General features: G+C 41.3%; 1 protein-coding gene across 2 annotated transcripts; it reads right to left on the bottom strand.

Moving 5' to 3' along the window:
- Positions 1-234: 234 nt before the first annotated feature.
- Positions 235-19,984, bottom strand: smurf1 (SMAD specific E3 ubiquitin protein ligase 1). 2 transcript variants are annotated; one of them, XM_029438489.1, is made up of 18 exons: positions 19,710-19,984; positions 11,393-11,431; positions 10,832-10,940; positions 10,353-10,486; positions 10,184-10,249; positions 9,959-10,034; positions 8,678-8,889; positions 8,495-8,579; positions 7,154-7,300; positions 6,580-6,811; positions 6,142-6,245; positions 4,704-4,818; positions 4,357-4,535; positions 4,067-4,204; positions 3,767-3,887; positions 3,423-3,624; positions 2,010-2,094; positions 235-1,928 (listed from the first exon to the last, which is right to left on the bottom strand). In XM_029438489.1, exons 1-18 carry the CDS (start codon positions 19,762-19,764, stop codon positions 1,829-1,831), a joined length of 2,199 nt encoding a protein of 732 aa, XP_029294349.1. In that variant the 5' UTR covers positions 19,765-19,984; the 3' UTR covers positions 235-1,828. The 2 variants fall into 2 exon arrangements, with proteins under 2 accessions (XP_029294349.1, XP_029294350.1); XM_029438490.1 differs by having other exon boundaries at positions 2,010-2,085.
- Positions 19,985-20,276: the final 292 nt, after the last annotated feature.

Below are 20,276 nucleotides of genomic sequence, written 5' to 3'. Positions count from 1 at the left end.
TATTTCTGATAATCCATCAAAAAATTATGTCAGAATTACAACATTAAAATTTGGTACAGATTTTGGCTCTTCGGACTGTTGGAAAGGTTGATGAAAAATAACACTGACTTGCCTCCTCTGCCTACCAACAGTATGTAAAAATTACATCATGGTTTATTAGATACATTTATATACAGAGAATATTAATGTTAATTGATTTGGATAGTCATAGAATAATGCACACAAGACAAGGAATTTATTTTCAATTTAATTTCTTTTAATATAATCTTATTTACATTGTATTTTTTCATAAATGTTTAGTACATAGTAAGTTACAATACTCTTGCATCCATTACACAGTGAACTCAGAACCTAGAAAATGCAGATTGAAATGATACTGCTTAACAGTCTTCAATAATCAATCTACAACAAATCCCAACTGTTTCCACATTACTCGCTCAACATTTAGGTTTTAGATTTCATTCACTTCGTTGGAGGATTAATGACTGCAAAGAGGACTTTGTTCATTCATGGTGGTCTTGAGGACGAGGACTACTTTTTCTAACATCCAGGCTATGGAAAAAAAGAGAAACATCAGGGCCACAAAGAAAGAAAAAAAAAAAGAAAGAAGATGGTGAAATGGATGATGAAACATGTATGAAAGGCTTATGAGATTTTATTATACATGTCACATACAACCAGAAAATTCCTGAAGCTGACTCCTTCTTTCCATCCTTGTGGCTCATTTAGTTAAATATCCAGGTCAAGCCCTCGGACCTCTGCGTAACGTCAGTAGAGTTAAGATTGTAAAATCAGGGCTGGGAGGATCAATCCCTTTCACGTCAGTGTAACATGGTATTTAAAACACCAACACATTAAAACAGTTTTCATACACTGACAAGAGTATTTCTCCGCAATAATATGAATGTAAAAAAAAAAAAAAGAAAAGAAAAAGTAACAAAATTCAATAAAACCCACTTTGTGGATTACTTGAATTGTAAGTGAATTGACCCTTCAACTCTGGTAGAAGGGGTGATAAGGAGATTAGTGTGGGCTCTTTGTAGAGCATATAGCAGCTTGGTCAGTAATCACTTAGTAATAAATAATAAAATATCAGAGTGGATCAGAGTGGTCGCAGATACAAACGGAAGGAGGCAAAAAGTTACCAAAACAGAGGAGCAGGCTCATTTGATCATTTTTACAGCGGAACCGGGTGCCCATGCCTGATGCACTCACACATACGCTCTCACATACACACACACACACAAATACAGTCTCATTCACTCGCAGTCTCACACACTATCACACGTACATGCACACGTTCTGATACACGACAGTGGTTAAACATAAAGCATGAATACTAGTCAATCAGCTTGTCAGACAGAAAGACAATCAGTCTCCGCCTTGTTTCTTCACATGTCTGATTTCAAAGTCTCTGTTCGCAGGCTCGCATGTGATTGGCCAATTCTGTCCGTTGACTCGAGCGTGTTGGGAGCCAATTCGTGGCGGTAGACATTCTGAAGAATGACATCATAGCTTGTTAAAACTGAAGGATAAAAATGCTTCTTCAAAACATTTGAAAAACTTTAAAATATTTTTTTGTCTGTTTTTTTGTTTGTTTTATCTTTTCCTCTCCTGCTGTGCTTCCTCCTTTAACCCCCCAACAGTTCGGTGGCGAGGAGGTGGCAAGAGACAGTGTGTTCTTGTGATGCTTGGCCGCTCTGTATACTCCGCGTATACTCGATATTGTATAGGTGTGTGTGTGTGTGTGTGTATCATGTAAAAAGTCAAATAGTCTGTGTACAAGTGCAAGAGTGACTGTGTGTATGTTGGTTTGGTTGCGGGTTCGTCACTCCACAGCGAAGCCGCAGGTCTCCTCCACAGCAGTCAGCAGTTTCTCATAGAGCTTCTCGTAAGACTCGTAGGGAGGGACGTCTATCCGGTTAAAACTGGAGACAGAAATGGACAATTAGTGACTCTTCTGCAAATGTAAGAAGAGAAAACCATCTTTTTCTTTTACGTGTCCTCACCACGTGTGAGCCTTGGGCAGGTTGTCTGTGTTGGCGTCTATCAAATGGATGGTGAAGAGCCTTGGTCCTGCAGAACCTGTAGAACCTTACACACATACATTCTAGTTATCACTGCTCTACTCTGGTACACAGAACACTCAACAGTCTTTACAGTAAAAGCTCACATCAGATCTCAAAGTTTTCCAAATAAATTAGAGGATGTCATTTGTACAGCTGCACATTAAACTGTCTAAAAATGTGTGGATGCATTAGGACTTCACCATTTTGTTCACGCTGGGCAGCAAACGTGGCTGCCCCTGATCCTGACCCAAACGGGTCTTCATTGTTACGACGGAAATGGTTTTGTAAACTTTAGTAAAAGTTTGTGGGTTAAGTGTGCAATGTGCAGCTGCAGGCTACCAGCGTGTTGAATAATATAAACGTGGAATGAGGACTCATCGTCGGCCGATACTGAGAAATAACAGACGCAAATCTGGATTAGATACAAGCAAGCAGTGTACAATTGAAATCTACGGCTGCGCCCAGTAGTTGATTAATTGATTAGTCGGTTAACAACAGAATTAATTGGAAACCATTCTAGCTTCTCAAATGGGAAGATGTAATGCTGTCGTTTGTCGAACTTTATAGTAAACGTAATATCTTTGGGTTTTGGACTGTCGGACAAAACGAGGCACTATAAAAAAGGAATAGTTTACCGGAAATTATAAATTGTAAATAGCACTCGCCTTCCTAGACCTTTTTTTTCCCGAATGAATTAAAGAGAGAAAAGCACCCAAAATCCAAAAGCACGTCAATGCAAACAGACTTCGACAGAAGCTGAATGAAAGACAGCAAAACAAGTTATAAAATGCCTGAAAAACATTCAGGACGTTCCAGTGCAGCATTGAGTTTGCACTGATCTGCCTTCATTTTTTGGATGCTCCACTCTGCTCAACGCCAATTGATAGTAAACATTTTCTGGGACCATAGAGAGCCTAGGGAGGTGATTACATTATACCATTTGTATTGTTTTTGGCACAACTATTCCTTTAAGACATCACCGTGGACTTTTTCACTATTTTCTGACATATTATAGACCAAACAATTAACTGATTAACCCGAGAAATAATTGTCAGATTAATATATATCACCATCTCCTACATGTTCTTGTTAGGATGTGTATACACGAGTAAAATGTCCTCAAAGTGTACCATAAACAGGCTCAAACGCAGTAAACAGGGTTTGTTTCCTGGAACGCCTTTTGTGTAATTGTCCTTTGTTATTATTCTGCTAGTATGTGTGAGAACTCTTTTATATCATTCATCAGGGAAAAAAAATGAATTGAATAAGCAGACCAAATGTTAGCATCTAAAGAACATAGCAATTGATGTGAGTACAGTATGTGTGTGTTTTCTAAGCCAGTCCATGACCCACCCTGCAGCGCTTTGAACCCTTGTAAGGGGACTCTGGTGGATCCTGTGACGAACTGCAAGAGGCGTCCTCTCCTCTCTTCACTGAAGGCCTCCACTGCCTGCCAGAACCACCGCACCACGTTGCTTTCACTTGTGCAGTGCTTGAGGCGGGTGTTAGTCTTCCAGTCTGCGAGATCTATCTTCCCCAGTCCACCGATGATCAACTGAAGGAGGATTGAGGAGTGGGGCGGAGGGGTGAGGGTGAAGAGGCAAAGCATTATATTAATAAGAAGCAAAGGTAGCATGGCAAACCAATGATTTAAGACTTCAAAAAGACAAATAAGAAGAACGGGACGCCGCATGTACCTCAAGTTCTTTATGGTCGAAAGGTTTGAGGAGGTGCTGGGGGATGAGCTCACTGAATCCTTTCTGCAGTGCCAGAAACTGAGCTTCAATTCCTCGCATAAACCTCCAGTTCACATAAAGTCTGAAAGAAACAAACGCACATCGTGCAGGCCCAATAAGTACACTGTAATAAACTCTCTAAAGTATCGTGCACAACAGCCCTTTCTGCTGACAAGACAGTATATTGTTTACACTTTATGTCAAGGGCATAGTTTGTGTAACATTAAAAAAGGTGGCGCATAACAGTCTCACTCTTATTACCTTACGTATTCCTTTTTGTTGTCCTCAGTGACGGGGATATTGCGGCCATTAGGTTTGAGTTCATGTTGTAAGAACTTCCCGAAGGCATTGTGCTCCACGCAGAATGTGTGGTCGAGGACTGAAGTGATGTCGTTCTCTCTGCACAAAGAGCATAACAACAAGTTAACAATGAAATGCAAAATCTATTCATATCCACAAAAGGTGACAGAACATGAAGTAAGAAATTGTTCATGATGAAATGCGCTCTGCTGTCAGATTGACTTGATTTGTATGCAGGTGCATTTGCTCACAATATCCAGACGAGACTCTTGTGCAACTCCGGGTCGGTGGTCTCCAGGTCGTTGAGCTGGATGGGTTTGCCTAGCAGCTGTTTGTAGAAGGGCAGCGTGAAGCTCCCGTTGATGTAGTGGCCGTGAAAAACTGCCAGGCCCATAACACGGCCAACAAAGTGGAAATATGACAGGTGGTCCTGAAAGAAAGTAACGCAGACAGAGAGACGTACAGGGACAGACACGTAAGGGTCAGAGAGAATCTCCTTAATCTGCTCGACCGTCAAGAGTTTAATGTGTGTGTGTGTGTGTGTGTGTGTGTGTGTGTGTGTGTGTGTGTGTGTGTGTGTGTGTGTGTGTGTACTCACAGGATTGATGGAGGAGTCGGGGTTGATCTGTAGTGTGTAGATATTGTCTGTGGAGTACTGGAACAGGCCGTAATAGGGGTTCAACATTTCATGACACAGCAGGTACAGCCACTCCCTACAGACAACCAGCGCATTGTTAACAAATGTTCAAAACTCACTGAGAAACTTTGCAACAGATTTCATAAATCATTAAACAATGAGAAAACTGAAGGAAAAAAAAAAACGTACAACTTATATGATGTAGTATGCGTGTCTCATAGCAGTTTTAATGAATAGATGTAGAAGTATTAAAGGGATAGTGCGGGTTTTTTGAAGTGGGGTTGTATGATGAACTTATCCATAGTCAGTGTATTACCTACAGTAGATAATACGGTCTGCAAGCCCCGAGTTTGGCGAAACGGACAGGGCTACTGGCATGGAAGCTACCAGACTCAATTGAGAAAAAACAGTAATTTAACCTCGCAGAACACGGGAGTTGCTGGTCTACCTCTGCCTCGATCAGTTAGTTTGTTTGTGTTATTGTACGACTTTGGTGACAAAGGTTTCACAACACAAACAAACTAAACGATCAGCAGCGGTAGACCAGCAACTCCCGTGTTCTGCGAGGTTAAATGACTGTTTTTGTAAAAGGAGTCTTGTGGCTTTGAAGAGAGCATATAGTCCACGTCAGAGAGCGCTGTCTGACATGTGAAGCTGTGAAATTATTCTAAATATAGCGGACACTTAAATTGCTGTTTCTTTAGGTGGCTAAAACATTTAGCTGCTGCCCCTGTCCACAGCAGTACATTGCTGAGCTTCCGTGCCGGTACTCCTGTCTGCTTGTTTTTTTACAAACTGGGGGCGTGCCGCCCGTCATCTACTGTAGGTACACTGACTATGGATAAGTACCTCATAAAACCCCCCTTCAAAAAAAATCTGAATCATTCCTTTAACCCAGAAATACCACAAAAAGTTGTTTTATGCCCAATCCCCTGTGGAGGCTCTGGAGCAGCAGTTAACCAACTACAGCCTGCACCAGGTAAGTTCCCTAACTTTATGTAAAAGGAAAGAAATGTACTACAATGTAAGACAAGTGCAGAGTGGGGAGAATAGGCTGTTGGAATGTCGTATTCTTTAAGAAGCTGGAAATGAAGTGGGAAATTCATATAGTAGAGTATGATGTAATGTATTTCACTTTAAAAACATCTTTTCCTTTAGTTTTGAATTACTTGATTTTCATATAGTGCTTTCAACTGTATCATAATTCTGATTTGTTTAGCTATAAAAACAAAAACGACTGTATACCACTTGAACTCAACTTAGCAGGGAGATAAAAGATGAACTCATGGCATGTGACTTATGAAAGAAGCAAATTGTAATGTTTGGACAAGTTTGCAGACATTAAATGAAAAGCCTACAAGAAACACAGAAGTGCTCAGAGATGTGAACAGAAGATTACCTGGCCACCCCACCATAGTCCAGGCCCTCCTCTCCCCTGAACTTCACCATCAGACGTTTCTTCAGGTCTTTGGGCCTCATCTTCATTATTTGCCGATATGACTCCTATACGCACGCACACGCACACACACACACACACACACACACACACCATTAATACATAACCGCGCACAAAAGAAACAATTAGTGACCCACAACACAGCTCTTTAGATCATTGATGTTCTGTTAAACAGTTTTTTAATGTGCACCATCAGTGCTGCTTTTGTTCTCCAGAGAACGAATAGGTTGTTGTGACAGCTGTACGAGTCTGGAGGAGAGTGGATGTGTCTGTATGAATGTAAACTTTCACAGGAGCTACCCACTCTTTCCACACTGTTTTTATAGCTCTACATAATTGTTTGGTTGTGTGCTGTTCATGGGAGAGAAACGTTGCACCCACCTCAAAGATCTCCTCTCTGGACACCTCTATGCGACAGTGTCCTGCTTGAGGCTGCTGCAAGGACAGCTCGTGGCGGAGCAGCTTCAATTTATGGACCAAGTCTCTCTCGTAGCGTGCCGCCACGTCTCCATCTCCACCTCCTCCTCCTATGCCCACTCCGACAACTCCCCCTTCCTCACCCCCCACGTCCATCTGGGGGGCTTGTGAGGATTCCTTCGCTTGGGATTGCTGGCTGGAGGTGGGAAGATGTAGAGGAGGACAGGGAAGAGACAACATGACAGACGGTCAGATGAAGAGTTGACAGAAAGAAAAAAAAAAGAGCAGAATGGATTACACGCCGTGCATGTGCAGAGCAGCTAAATCTATAAGCCCACATTTCTGTATACACACGAGTCAGCGTTATTAACAGGGCTGATGACTGTTAGTAGGTCATGTTCAGAACCAGTCTGACTTCAGCCGTGAGAGATTAACCACAGATTAGTTTTATTTGGTATGTGTCATGATCTTGCAGGTGTAGCTTGATCTTGCCATGAGGGATCATGAAAGTATTTCAAATGCGTGTGGATGCGTGTACCTGATAATGGTGTGTAGGCGCGGGTCTGTGAACTGTGTTGTTCGGTTGTTGTGGTCCACAAAGTAGATCCGGCCCGACACGGTGCTCCGGACCTCCCAGCCCACCGGAAGCGGCCCGAGCTCCTCACAGCTCACACTGGCCAGGTCCCTGCACCAGAGACAAGTAACCCGACTTCAGCAAGCAGCATAAATCCACTGCACCCACAATTCAACTTGGTGAGACTACAGCCTTCTACCAGACTACTAACTATTCTGACCCTGCATACTGTTCTTAACCCCTCATACTGAACTAAACCCAGGCGCCAGGGGCCGAAGAAAATGACCTGGTGATTTCCCCCTAATCTGTTGGTGCAATTAGTGCAGAACAAAATAACAGAGCTGCTGCACACTTTGTGAAAATAAATGTACCGCTTTAGAAGACTTCTACAGAGAAACCATCTTTCCACAGAAGAACTAATGCATATTAAGACTTATGTTTGAAATCAACTTGACAATATTAATAGGTATATTTCTGTCTCTCCATTCATATGTAAAATCTCATTTTTTGTTGCACTCAAATGAGATAAAAAAAACTATTTTAAGTTAATATTTTAAATACAATTAGCTTATTATTCAGAAATAACTAATTTAGCCTCGCTATGGAGCATTATTTAGTCTCCCTCCCGACAAGCTAGCCTTTTGAGTTCCATATGATACCTGCAACTTCAGCCCGCTACAGCCTCTGAAAGACTGTAATGTCGGCCGGGATCGCCGGGTCACAAAAGGTAAAGGTGAAATTCAGATTCTCGAAGCCTTTATCGTCACATTTGAATTGTTACTATAAAATATACAATTGCAAAAGATTTAGTTTACAGAATTTCTTTATACCCACAGCAATCAATGCATGTTCTCACTTAGTTTATTTGACCAGCTGTTCATATTAACTTTGATTGTATGTTTTTATCATGATTCTTAGTTAGCTTTGTTCCCCTCCGCGTCTGGTGTGAGAAACAACAAACAAATGTGACGGTGGGATCGTTTCATTTAGAATATTAAAAGATTTTTAGTTTATATTTTAAATTTCAAGACTTTGTACAAAGCCTAAGTAGGAGCCTGTTTTTATACAAAATACCTAAATATATATTTCTAAATGGAGAGAAATACGTTAAATTACATATAATTACAAAGATGCACTTTATTTGCTGTATAATCCGCTATATAACCCATGTGTGGTTATATTCTTCTCCACTTCCTCCTCCTCTGCTGCTGCAATGACTTAAATCGTCAGTGGGGTTTATTCGAGGCTCATGTCATTTCAGGTTATGCGTGGACTAGACACGAGTGAAGTGGGGTGTAAACGTACCGTGGTATCCGAGGGTCGTGCCAGGTGCTAACACCCGTCTGCGTGTGAAGAAAGTACACCTGGCCCTGCACTGTTGTTCGTTGTTCTGTTTTAAAAAGAAGAACGAGTAAGAAAGGATGTTGCATGACTTTATAAATACAACATGAGAATATGGTTAAATATCAACAGTAATGTTTGACTGACCGTATCCCTCTGGCAGGTCAGGCGGTTGGTGCCCATGAGGTCTGTTCTGAGGGGTGTGGCCGTGGCCTCTCGAGTCCTGCCCTCTGATTCGCTGCGTCTGAAGACGGCCCTCTTGACTGGGTGAGTCAAGCCGACAGTTCCCGCCCCCCGCCGCACCAGTGGGGTCGGAGTAGGGAAGAGGCTCTTCACTGAAGCATCCCTCAAACACAGGCCTGCACACACGAACGACACTGATGTCATATTCTCTGTTTTCCTAAAGCACATGATAAGTCACCTGCTTTTAGTTTTTAATTTGAGTTACACTTTGAGATTGGGAAAGGAACAAAAAAATGGTAACTATGACTAAAGTGATCTTGTGACACAACAAGCACCCAAAATACGTCTCGGTCCAACTTCGCATGGGATCCCAACACGATGAAGAAGAGTCTCGGTATTGGCATAAGACTGAAATTAATCCGTTTACACAATGTTCACAAATAAAACCTGAACCTGAATAAATAAATGCAAGTGCTTCCATACAGAACATGGGGGGGGGGGGGTCACTGAATGGTTTCATGACTATGAACTTTTGAGCTAAATGTGGGAATAGCTTCAGGAAGACAGCGTTCAACCCCTCATGAAAAAGTATTTAGAGTCTTGCTACATTTTAAAGAATTTCAATGTTTTTTTCATTGCTTGAAAAGTAATTCTGTCTGTTTCTTTATTAGGTGTTAGGGTTAGGGTTCACACCTAGACCAGTTGTTTTGATATCTGGAGCGTTTCAGCGCCAGGTTCAGTTCGTTTGTGCATATGTGAACACAGCAATGACACTCTGATGTGGTGCAAAACAAGCGTGCTGAGATCGCCTAGAGAGGGAGGTTTCGACTTGCTTCCACTCGAACTCTGGAGCACTTTGTTTGCAGTCGGAGCGTTATCGACCCATCAATCCAAAACAACTACCTTTATAAATCCTCCTGGTAATGGTATTTGTTTACAACTTTTAGACCGCTTTTGAATTTTGCCATGTGAACACAAGGGGAAAATGCAATAATTGTATAACTAAAGTGCCCGAATTGAAAACAAAGCAAATGAACTGCAGGTCTGAAAACGACCTAAAAGCCCCCACTGTGACAAACAAGACGGTGGCTTTTCAACACTTTTCTCGAAAACTTACAACTGAGAAAGTGACACAGAATAATCTATGGAACATCATTTTACATTCAACTATGCGACAACAAGTCAGTTTGTGTCCGTGTGTGACAGTCTCTTAGTGTTATTATGTGGCTCTGGCAGCGCACTCACCCGTCATTTTCCAACAGTCCTCTGCAATCCACCACAGGGCCTCCGCTGCCGATGCGGTCTCGCGTCTGTAAACTCACTGAAAACAAGCAGGTGGTTAGGGTCAGAGAGATGACAGTGATACAGAGCGGGAGGGCAGAATATGCACGTAGTCAAACAAAAGTTACACAGGGCGAGAGGCGACGGGGTCATTTGTACAGATGATGTATCCGTGTGTCCAGCTCTTACCTACTATCTGCCCCCGCACTGCGTCACTGTCCGAGGGATTCAGTTTACATAGATCTAGACGCTGGTCTGGAAGAAGAGGAGAAAGGAAACGTAAACCGAGAGCTTTTCCTGTTTAATTAACATCTGTGATTTGCATTTATGTGCATTTAAAAAGAAAAGAAAGACTTACATCCTGTGTCTTTTAGCCTGCTGATGGCGTTGGAAAGCAGTCGTATGCAGCCCAGGAAGCCCGCCCCCTGTCGTTTATGGATCTTTTTGTGGTTCCATATGCTGATCGTGATAGAGTCTGTCTTTCCAATGTAGCTAAAAAACAGATTTCTCAAGTGTCTACTCCGTGTCTATCAACAGTCTAGTATCAGTGTGAATGTCTTCTGTCTAGAAATCTGAACAATCTAAAGTTGTGTCACCCAACTATTAGATGAATATAAAAAAAACTTGTAGGAAGTATCATATAGCTCAAATATAACGTGTCCCTTATTCTAAGACAAGCCCTCATTTTAGCACCCCACGTTTGTTCTTATGTGGCAGGGGACACAACCATTTGAAGATAAAATAACCACATTTTTATATAGTTTGTTACATTGTGACGAGACAAAACACTCAAAAAGTAAATGTGTAATAGTTGCGAGTGTGGTGCAGGAGACTCACAGGTCGTAGTGCTGATTCCATTTGGGGTCCAGTGTGCTCTTGACTGTGTCTGTGGAGTGGCATTGACCTGATCCGTCCACCACAACCTTGGCAAATGGATCTGGTAGGCCTGCACGCACACACAGCTCAAATTAATAGTTTGCACCCCCCACGATCAATCAGAAAGAATATCTATAGTTGGCTTAAGTGCTGCAGATAACATATCTCCAAACAAAGTTAAGCTTTCTATTACTGCAGTCATTTAGCAATTGTTTCTTCTTATCTGTACCTTTGCTGAGACTGGCCTGCAGTCTGAAAAGCTCTAACCCAATAACAGCATATTGTATTTGGTTGGTGGTGCATAATGTAATCATAGAGGTGAAACTGGTGGAAAGAAAAGACCCCTGAGGATAAGGTGGAAATGCATATGATGCGACTGAGTGACACCAACGCTAATTTGTTTACAATGCTGGTTTTGATGGCACACACAGACCCTTATTGAAACACTCATCTCATTACGTATACCAGTCGTCATAACGTAAACTTCATTCCCATGAAAATGAGCACGATGTAGATACTTACGAAAGAAGTCTTTCTTTGCGAGGTTCTTGGCACATAATACTGCGAAAGAGAAAATCATTATGAACAAAATGCCGCTCGCACAAACATGTAAATGATCTCTCAGTGTGTAGGCTGGTATAGAGCTATGCTGGTGCACATAAAAAACTGTGCGGAGGAAGAATGCTGCTTAGGATAATATATGAATGCCAGAGGATGGTAATGAGCGAGAGAACTTATGTGACGTGCAAGACAAGAATGAGCAGTAAAGTATAGGCTAGTGCAGGGGTCGGCAACCCGCGGCTCCGGAGCCGCATGCGGCTCTTTCATCCCTCTGATGCGGCTCCCTGTGGCTTTTGAAAATAATTAATGAGTATTTAATTAAAATGCATTTTATTTTAGTTTGTTCGTTTTTAAAATGTAATTCTCAATTTGAAGATTATGGTGATCTTGTAACATCTAAATAAAACGTGTTAAAAAATGTTATGTCGCTGTTACGCTGTTACTATGCGTCACAACCGCCAATGTGCGACACCCGCCAGCGCGCGATTTCTTGAACTTTTGGAATCCCAGGTAGGACAACTATGGAGAATTCTAAGAAGAGAAAAGTGTCTGAAGAAAACAGAACGTTCAATGGTACGTGGACAGATTCATTTGCTTTCACTGCTGACGAGACTGGTTTACCAGTATGCTTAATATGTAATGAGAAACTAGGAAACAACAAAAAGTTAAATGTCGCAAGACATTTCCAGAATAAACACGCAGCCTTTGCTCAAAAATATCCGGATGGAGATGAGAGAAAAAAAGCCGTTTCGGAACTGATGCGGAAGGTTGATCTGAGTAAAAATCACTTCAAGAAGTGGATGAAGTCTGCAAATTCAAGTACATATGCGAGTTTTGTAGCCGCTCAGGAAATAGTCAGGCACGGGAAGCCTGTTCACAGATGGAGAATATATAATAATACGACTGCATTGGCAGGTGTGAGTCAACCTGATCTTGAGATGGAACTGGCCGACATAGCCGACAAAGACATATGGGTGTCCAAGTTTAAACGCTTGACAGCAGACCTTGAAGATGTTGCCCGTCAGAAGGCCGTTCTTGCTCAGAATCACAAATGGCGTGATATTGAAAACCTGCCCAAAACGGACCAACTTATGTTCGAAACTTGGAATGCTATCCCCGTCGTTTATGTGAACATGAAAAAGTATGCAGTCCTGTCGATCTTTGGATCCACATATGTATGTGAGCAGGTGTTCTCCAACGTGAACTTTATTAAAAGCAAACATCGCGCACGCCTCACAGATGACAGCTTACGATCCTGTGTGAAGATGAAGGTGACGGCATACAGCCCTGATGTGCAGACGCTGTGCGCTGAGGTTCAGGAGCAGAAATCACATTAACCAAGTATGATAAATATTTTAATTGCCTATTATTTTGCACATATTCATATTTTTTCATTGTTCAGTGAAATAGTCCTTTTATTTTTCAGGTTGACAGCTGACTGTACGCGCCAGTAAAAGGATGACGGCACACAGAGAGAGGACGGCATTTTTGGTTTGCTGACGGTGGATAATTTAAGTTCAGCGTTTTTTTCTCACAAATACAAGAAGGACTCAAATAGACATTGAGTATTTTACTTGAAAGTAACCTTCAACCCAACGTCAACGTCTTTTTTTCGGAGCTCAAAATGTTTTGTTGCATGCAGAAATGTAATTTTGTTTTCTCTGCAGTCGTTCATTGATTTCATAAATGCAACACATTATAGTTTGTTTATACATAGCATAAAGGCAAAAAAAACGTTATATGCAGTGTTATTTCATTTTAAATGTCAAAAGGGTTTTGTGGCTCCCAGTGTTTTCTTTACTGTGGGAAACGGGTCCAAATGGCTCTTTGAGTGGTAAAGGTTGCCGACCCCTGGGCTAGTGTCAGGATCGCTGCACAACACAAACTCACACACACCCACCCACAGGCCGCCCACAGTGAGAGTGGCAGGGTGCCTTCTCTGCCACATCATCTTTGTGGATCCAGAGAGCAAAGCTCATACTGACCCTAACCTTCGAGAATTTGTAAGTGTGTGATAAGTCTTTAGTTTATTGTGTGTGTGCAATGTCTTGTTATTGGAGCTGGCGTATTTCATTCTAGGTCAGCTCAGTGAGATCTGCCGTAAAGCTTTAAAAAACACAGCTGAAACACAAAAAACTAATTCTTAAAAAAAAAACATGTCCAGTCAGTCACAAGTACCGGGCTTGATTATAGGCCAGTGTGGGCATTGAACAAAAACAAGCTGCATGTTTGCATCAAGGCTGATGTAATGCACTCAAAAAGGTGACTGCAACGTGAATAATATTTACACTGCATGTGTAAATGTCCAGCTTTAAATATCAGCTTTTAAGCCCATTGTTGGGAACATTATGTGGTCAGAGATTGTACATAAACATGTACATGAATTAGCTCTGGGTGTAAGAAAGGAACAGAAACTATTTGGGAAGAACGTGATTTCTTGATCAGCATCTTAAACCCATATTTCACGAGGATTACCGATAAAGACCGATTTACACTTTGAATAAAGTAGATGGTTCATTCTTTACACGAAATATTTCCATTTATAGTTTTGCTTTATAAGATATCAAAATATTAAACTATGCAATACAGTTTTGGTGTTTATGTATAGGTGACAGAGGTAGTATCATGGCTGGAGAAGAAGTCAGACTGTGTGCCTGCCTGCAACACATTATGCACCACAGCTATCTTCTAGGAAACCTTTATTCCATAGAAAGATGATTGACAGCAAAACTTGGTGATTAGTTTCAATGTATAAGCAGAACACATTTCTGGAGCAGCATCATCATAATGTTTCCTCGTTAATGTTCGGCTCATTATAAGGCTGATAAGTACCGGTAAGCAGAATTTTATTGATATCACAATATGGACTAGTGCAATATCCACTTCGCAGGAAGGTGCAGTGTTGACGCAAAAATTCCACACAATGATCATATTAATATATTTTTCAATGAAAATTAGAATAACGATGCAAAAATTATCATTCCCTTAAATGTTGTGAATAATATCATAATTGCAATATCAGTCAAAAATGTAGATATGAGGTACACCGGGGCGTCACCAACACTTGCATTGTGGTGCTAAAATACCATTTGGATTCCTCCTTTAAGGCATGTACCTCTCACCAGGTACCTCTCAAGATTGACTGGCAGGTAATGGAGAACATTTGTCGTGTTTGGTGGCCTGAAACTAGTGGGAGAATGTGACCGAACATTTTTAAAGAAATACCTTTGACCCCATTTCTCCGGTCTTTCAAGATATAAAAAAACATAATGGGAGCCCATCTGAGCAATGAGGTGAAATGTGTAACTATATCATGTCAATCATCTTTATTCAGTCAGACGGGTGGAAGCGGGCTTGGAGGTGGAGACTGTCATCTCCTAAATTAGTTCAAATGTCTGCAGGCTCTGTTTCCTCCTGTGCATCTCTACCAGCGCTTTAAACTAAGTTTCATGCATGACAATTGGAGCTGAAACAACTAGTTGACTAATCAGTTATTCTATTTTGATAATCAATTATGATTTAGTTATTTTCTTAGGTTAAAATGCCAATGGGTTCCTGTGTGAGGGTTAGTTGCTTTTCTGTGTTTTAATCATTCTAAATTAAAAAGATTGTTTTTATTATTTATTTATTTTTGACAAAAGAGATTAATCAAGAAAGTAATATGCTGATTAATAAATAGGGCTGGGTATCTATGTCAGGTATTGATGTTTGTTTGCATTAAATCCTTTTTGTACCCAGATCTAGAAAAACACAATTACTTTTGTATGGTTTTGATCGCAGCCAATCACAACAAGCGTTCTTTAATTTAATGCGACGTGTGACTGCTGCAGCAGCTACAACCCGTACAGTCAGTGGTGTGCTGAAGTCAAGTGTGGTATAAATAAATATTTTAACAATAAGAACACTTTCAAAGTCTTTTTTTGTAAAAAATCATTTGTATTGTGAAGAGTTGTGGTGGCATTCTGCCAAACTGAATGCTTCCATAATGGGTATCAAATGAAGGAAAAAGGGGAAAAAAGGTATCAAATTAAGTACTCACTTGGTATCGGAATCATTTTAAGGATACTAGTATTGCTATCGTAATTTTTTAAGCAAAACACAGCCCTAATGAACCAATAATTAAAATAATTGTTAATTGAAATGCTAATTAAAATCTATGCTCATTGAACAATGGTGGGGCTGTATTGACAAAATTGAACGGATTAAGATCGTTAGGGTTGTCTTGGCTCAGACACACAGAGGCATCTAATGATCTATTCAAAATGGTCCTCCTAACTGATTTGCTACACCACCTGAACTGTTATAATAGCTTTGGAGCCCAATTAAATCTTGCATGATCTGGGTTTGGCCCAGACAGCCATCTAGGAAGTTAGTCAGCCAGCCAGTGGTTTAGGATGTGGTGACTGTGTGGTGGCGTAGATGTGCCTGGCTTGGCGTTCGTTTATTTCCTGTGATTAACCCGTGGAGAATGGCTGCAGGATATCCTTCTCTCTTCCTCATCGAACCCCTTCCATTCCTCCTCCTCCTCCTCCTCCTGACTCACACATTCCACAGTCAGACCTCATCTTTTCTACACAGACACAATGAAAGAAAACACAGCTGGAGTGGGAGAGAATCAAATTTCTAATTTGCCCCTTCTTCTTTCAGACAAGCAGTAGAGGAAGACTTTCTCTGTCACTGTCACTGCTTTGCTATCCACCCCTCTCATCCTTCAATCTCTTGCCAGAGACAAAGGAAGGGACACCCCTAATTTCACCCCATCTCTTTTTCCACCTCTTGACCAGCTCTTCTGTGGCACTGAATGTGTGGCAGGCCCTTTCTCAGCGTCTCAGGAAATTCCTCATTCTGTCAAGGTCACGGCTGGTAAAGACACACACTGAGCTACAGCTCAGCTGGTTCTCAATTTCCCCGCTGCCGCTTTCTTTTTTTGGCATTTATGTCCTTTCTTTTTCTTTTCTTTTTTTAACCTGAGTGCTGGAGAGAGAGCTAGCAGGGGAAGAATTCTATTCAATCTGGAGGGAACAAGCAGAAACATTTCAATGGAGATTTAGAAAGAGGGAGCTACCTGTGTCCCACCATGCTGGCAACTCTAAGAATTTGAAGCCACAACATTTTCTTAGCACAATCAACCATCTACCTCAAATATTTTGCAATTTAGCTCAGAGAGCACTTGCTATTCTTCAGGTAATGACAGAAACCATAAAACTGCAGAATCTTAGAAGCTCGTTAAAGCTTCTTAAATCAAAGATAATGGTTGAGTTCTTTGGAAAAGATGCTACGGTGCAATGAGCTATCTGTTCATTGAAATTAATACTTGTGATGTTCACAAATTGAGCCAAAAAAGTATGAATACTAAGATCCTTCAGACTACACAGTACAGCACTCACAGGTTTACAAGTGAAGTACAGTGACCTGTCTGAGATTACAACGATGTCACTTCCTGTGTAACCTTCTCCTCTCAGCAAAACAAAGACGGCGGCCAGCGGGCACGTGAGCAAATATCTCACCTACTTAATAACATGCCCTGCACCGGCATCTAGACACACACACACACGATTACAAACCGGTCTCTTGTGCTCACTGACACACAAATACAAAAATGTAGGTTAAAAATGTACTCACGTATTGATAAATAACCATAAAACAAAATTGTTCTGTATCTCTCTCATCGATGCGCTTGTTTAAGGATTGTTGTCCTATTCCCAGTCTCTCCATTCTCAATTTCTACTTTTACTTCATGTGCTTTAGTGAGTGTATATGTGTGTTTCTGCACACGCTGCCAGCTCAGTAAGTGAGAGGATTAGAAGTGCTTATACTGCTTCCTAAGTAAGCATGATTCCCCCTTTTCCACTCTCGATCTCTATCTTACACTTGAGCTGCTCTTTTGTGTCCTTTCCTTTTTCTATTATTTTTTTCTTTAGTTATTCCTCACTCTCTCACTACTCTACCCCCTTTCCAGCTCTATCCCAAGTCACCTGCTTTCCTGACGCTGCCCTGTGATGGCACTTGGGCAAATCAGTCGTTCAATCTGACTTGCAAGGAAACAAAACCTGAGCAGCACATGTTGATACCATGAGCGAATTAACATTATCCTGTTGAATCACTGAGTCTTTCATGCATTAAACGGTATGTTTTTTCACAATAAAGCTCTTTCATTCCCAAACGAAAACACCATTTTTTCTTGCGTCTTCGGTGATTTGAAAATGGCAGGAGGACACATCGCGATTTTAATCAAATTTCGATTAATTGTTCAGCCCTAACAAAAAAAGTTATAAATATTACTTAAAACGAGAAACACCGTATCATATAATAAATAACCAACATTTTGATCAAGCATTTGGATCCCACTTTCAGTACTTGACAGTGTTGAAACTCTGTACTACGGACACAATTTCAAAAAAGTATTTCGGTTTAATACACAGTCCTAAACCAGAAAGTGCCTGGTCTTTGTCTGCGTCCCTGCCACAGACACACAGGCCTTTCTGATGTAGGCCAAACAACCCCTCTCTCTGACAGACTAAACACAGTGCTGGCCAGCCGGGCAGCATTGCCCTCCCATTGGCTCATCACACATTCCTCACCCAATTAGAATTCCATTCATACCTGTGGGGGCGGAGCACAGTCAGGGGCAATAACCTCTGTTTGCATCTAAACTGAAATAATGAGTGACTGGTAACACACATATAAACACACACCCTCCACAGTCTAAAACACCCACACACACTTTCACTACTTTCTTTCAGCTTGGCTCATCTGAAACAACTGACTGATAATGTACTTCTTATTTTAGCACATAACTAATATTGAATTTACTATGCTAGTACTGAAGCTATTATAATACTGATGGATGATAATACAATTACTGTATTTCTTCCAACTAGGGCTGTAGCTAAGGATTATTTTCATTGTCAATTAATCAATCAATTACTTTCTTGTTTGTTTTTTAACTCATGTCTCTTACTGTATGTTATTGGAGTTTTTTCTTAGAGGGCTTGCACTAGACCAGGAAATGTTGCTGCTGTAAGTGTGGATAGCAAAATTAGACACTGTAAGTGTAAATGGCAAGTACAGATAAACTTGACATATAACTGAAATAAGCTAAATAAGGGAAGACATGTCAGATCTGAGCCTATCTTTTGTCAGTAATCCAAAATACTGTCTTGAGATCCAGTTTCAGAAAAAGAGGGACAGAGAAGGAAAATAAACAGACAGCATGTGGCACTTCATCGACACTTACAAAAAAAAAAAAACATCCGTCACAATCATACACTTGATGTGCCCTCCTGCACTGGTGCATACAGACCCAAAGAAGAAAATATTTAGTCTACCGGCAAGCACATTTTGGTGTGTGTTTGCTCAACTTTGAATCAGAAGAAGGACAAGGCGTCTGCCCAGCGGCACAGAGTGGTCATTTCCATTTGAATAGAGGCCCCTGGGTGCCCAGTGGGGTTACATTAGCTACAGTAAAAACCATTGTTCCAGCTGTGTCCGTGTGTGAGAGAGAAAGAAAAAGAGAGACTTCAATGTGCCCTACAGAGAAGTGTCTGACCCTAAAACGAACAAAATATTTGAATAGATTACAGGATGCCCAAAAGAGCAAACGTGTCAAGCTTCTCTGGGTAAAGATAAGTTAAAACGAGACACATGTCTTGCTACAGCTGACACAGCAGCAAAATGCCAATCCATACTCATGGGTAATCTAGGCTAGCATGTCAAATCTACCGAGAGACTGCTTTTCATAGAGGCTGTAGTTCAACATTAGCTTAAATCCTGGGTACAGAGCTCGTCGCATTCAGGTCAAGCGACGGGTTCGGCTGGTCAACCCAAAAAATGGGTGTAGCTAGCAAGCGTTAGCGGTCAACGGTAACTACAATGTTACTATAAGCTAACGCTAGCTGGTTGGGAAACAAGTGTTAGCAATTGGTAAAGTTTCTAAACGTGGCGTTCAGGAGTCGGTATTTAAAATGACCTGTAAGCAACCGACTAGTCGGCTGTCTCATGCTGTGAAACCCACATTGATAGTGAACAGCTTCTTGACTGTCCTCTCGGTAATTTGGTTAGCATCTCAGCTAACAAGCTAGCACTTGTGCTGCTGTGTTTGCCACACAAAAACCGGATGTTTGGGCAAACAGCAGAGCCGAGAGCATCAAAGACACGTCGTAGTGTCTTGTTAGGTTTGCTAATGACAACACTTTACAACAGTGGTTTGTATGTGAAACATTTGAGCTCCAGTTAAAACATGCACCGTAAGCGCTTTCTTTCGGTGTCGTTTTTTTACCTGTCAGTCGGATTTTGATGCTGGACCCGTTCCTCCGAGTCCCAGGATTCGACATCACTCCGGGAAAAACGATCACACAAACTTCCCCTTGGAGTGCCCCAAAAACACCGTTTCGCCACTTAATGGGAACGCGAATAACTTAAGTTTAAAAACATGCGATTTGTTTTTGTTTTCTTCACGGGTAAAAATGTGTTATTTCATCGCAAAGTCCTGCGCTCTTTCGAAATCCAACAACACGGGAGAGCATTTTCGGGCAGGCTCAAGCACGTACTGACGTCATGTCCTTAACGGGTATAACGTTACGGGCTCGCGTCCCGGAAGCGTGGGCGTGCCCGTAAAGATCAGACTCTTAAGTGAGGATTTTAGATCTTCAGTTTTGCTTTTGTTTTAGGTACTGTATTCTACACTAGTAAGAACAAAGATGCCCCTGATTAGGCCTTTTTATTTTGTGCATCCTTTTATGGTTATGCTCTTATTCCCACATCATTTCCAACAATCAATATACTTCAATTGTGTAGGCTATATCATCAATAATCTCACAATTCTTAGTTGCCCACATTAACCCTC

Source organism: Cottoperca gobio, chromosome 8 (assembly GCF_900634415.1).
Source record: "Cottoperca gobio chromosome 8, fCotGob3.1, whole genome shotgun sequence".
Lineage (NCBI taxonomy): Eukaryota > Metazoa > Chordata > Actinopteri > Perciformes > Bovichtidae > Cottoperca > Cottoperca gobio.
This window is presented reverse-complemented; position numbering and strand designations above follow the sequence as displayed.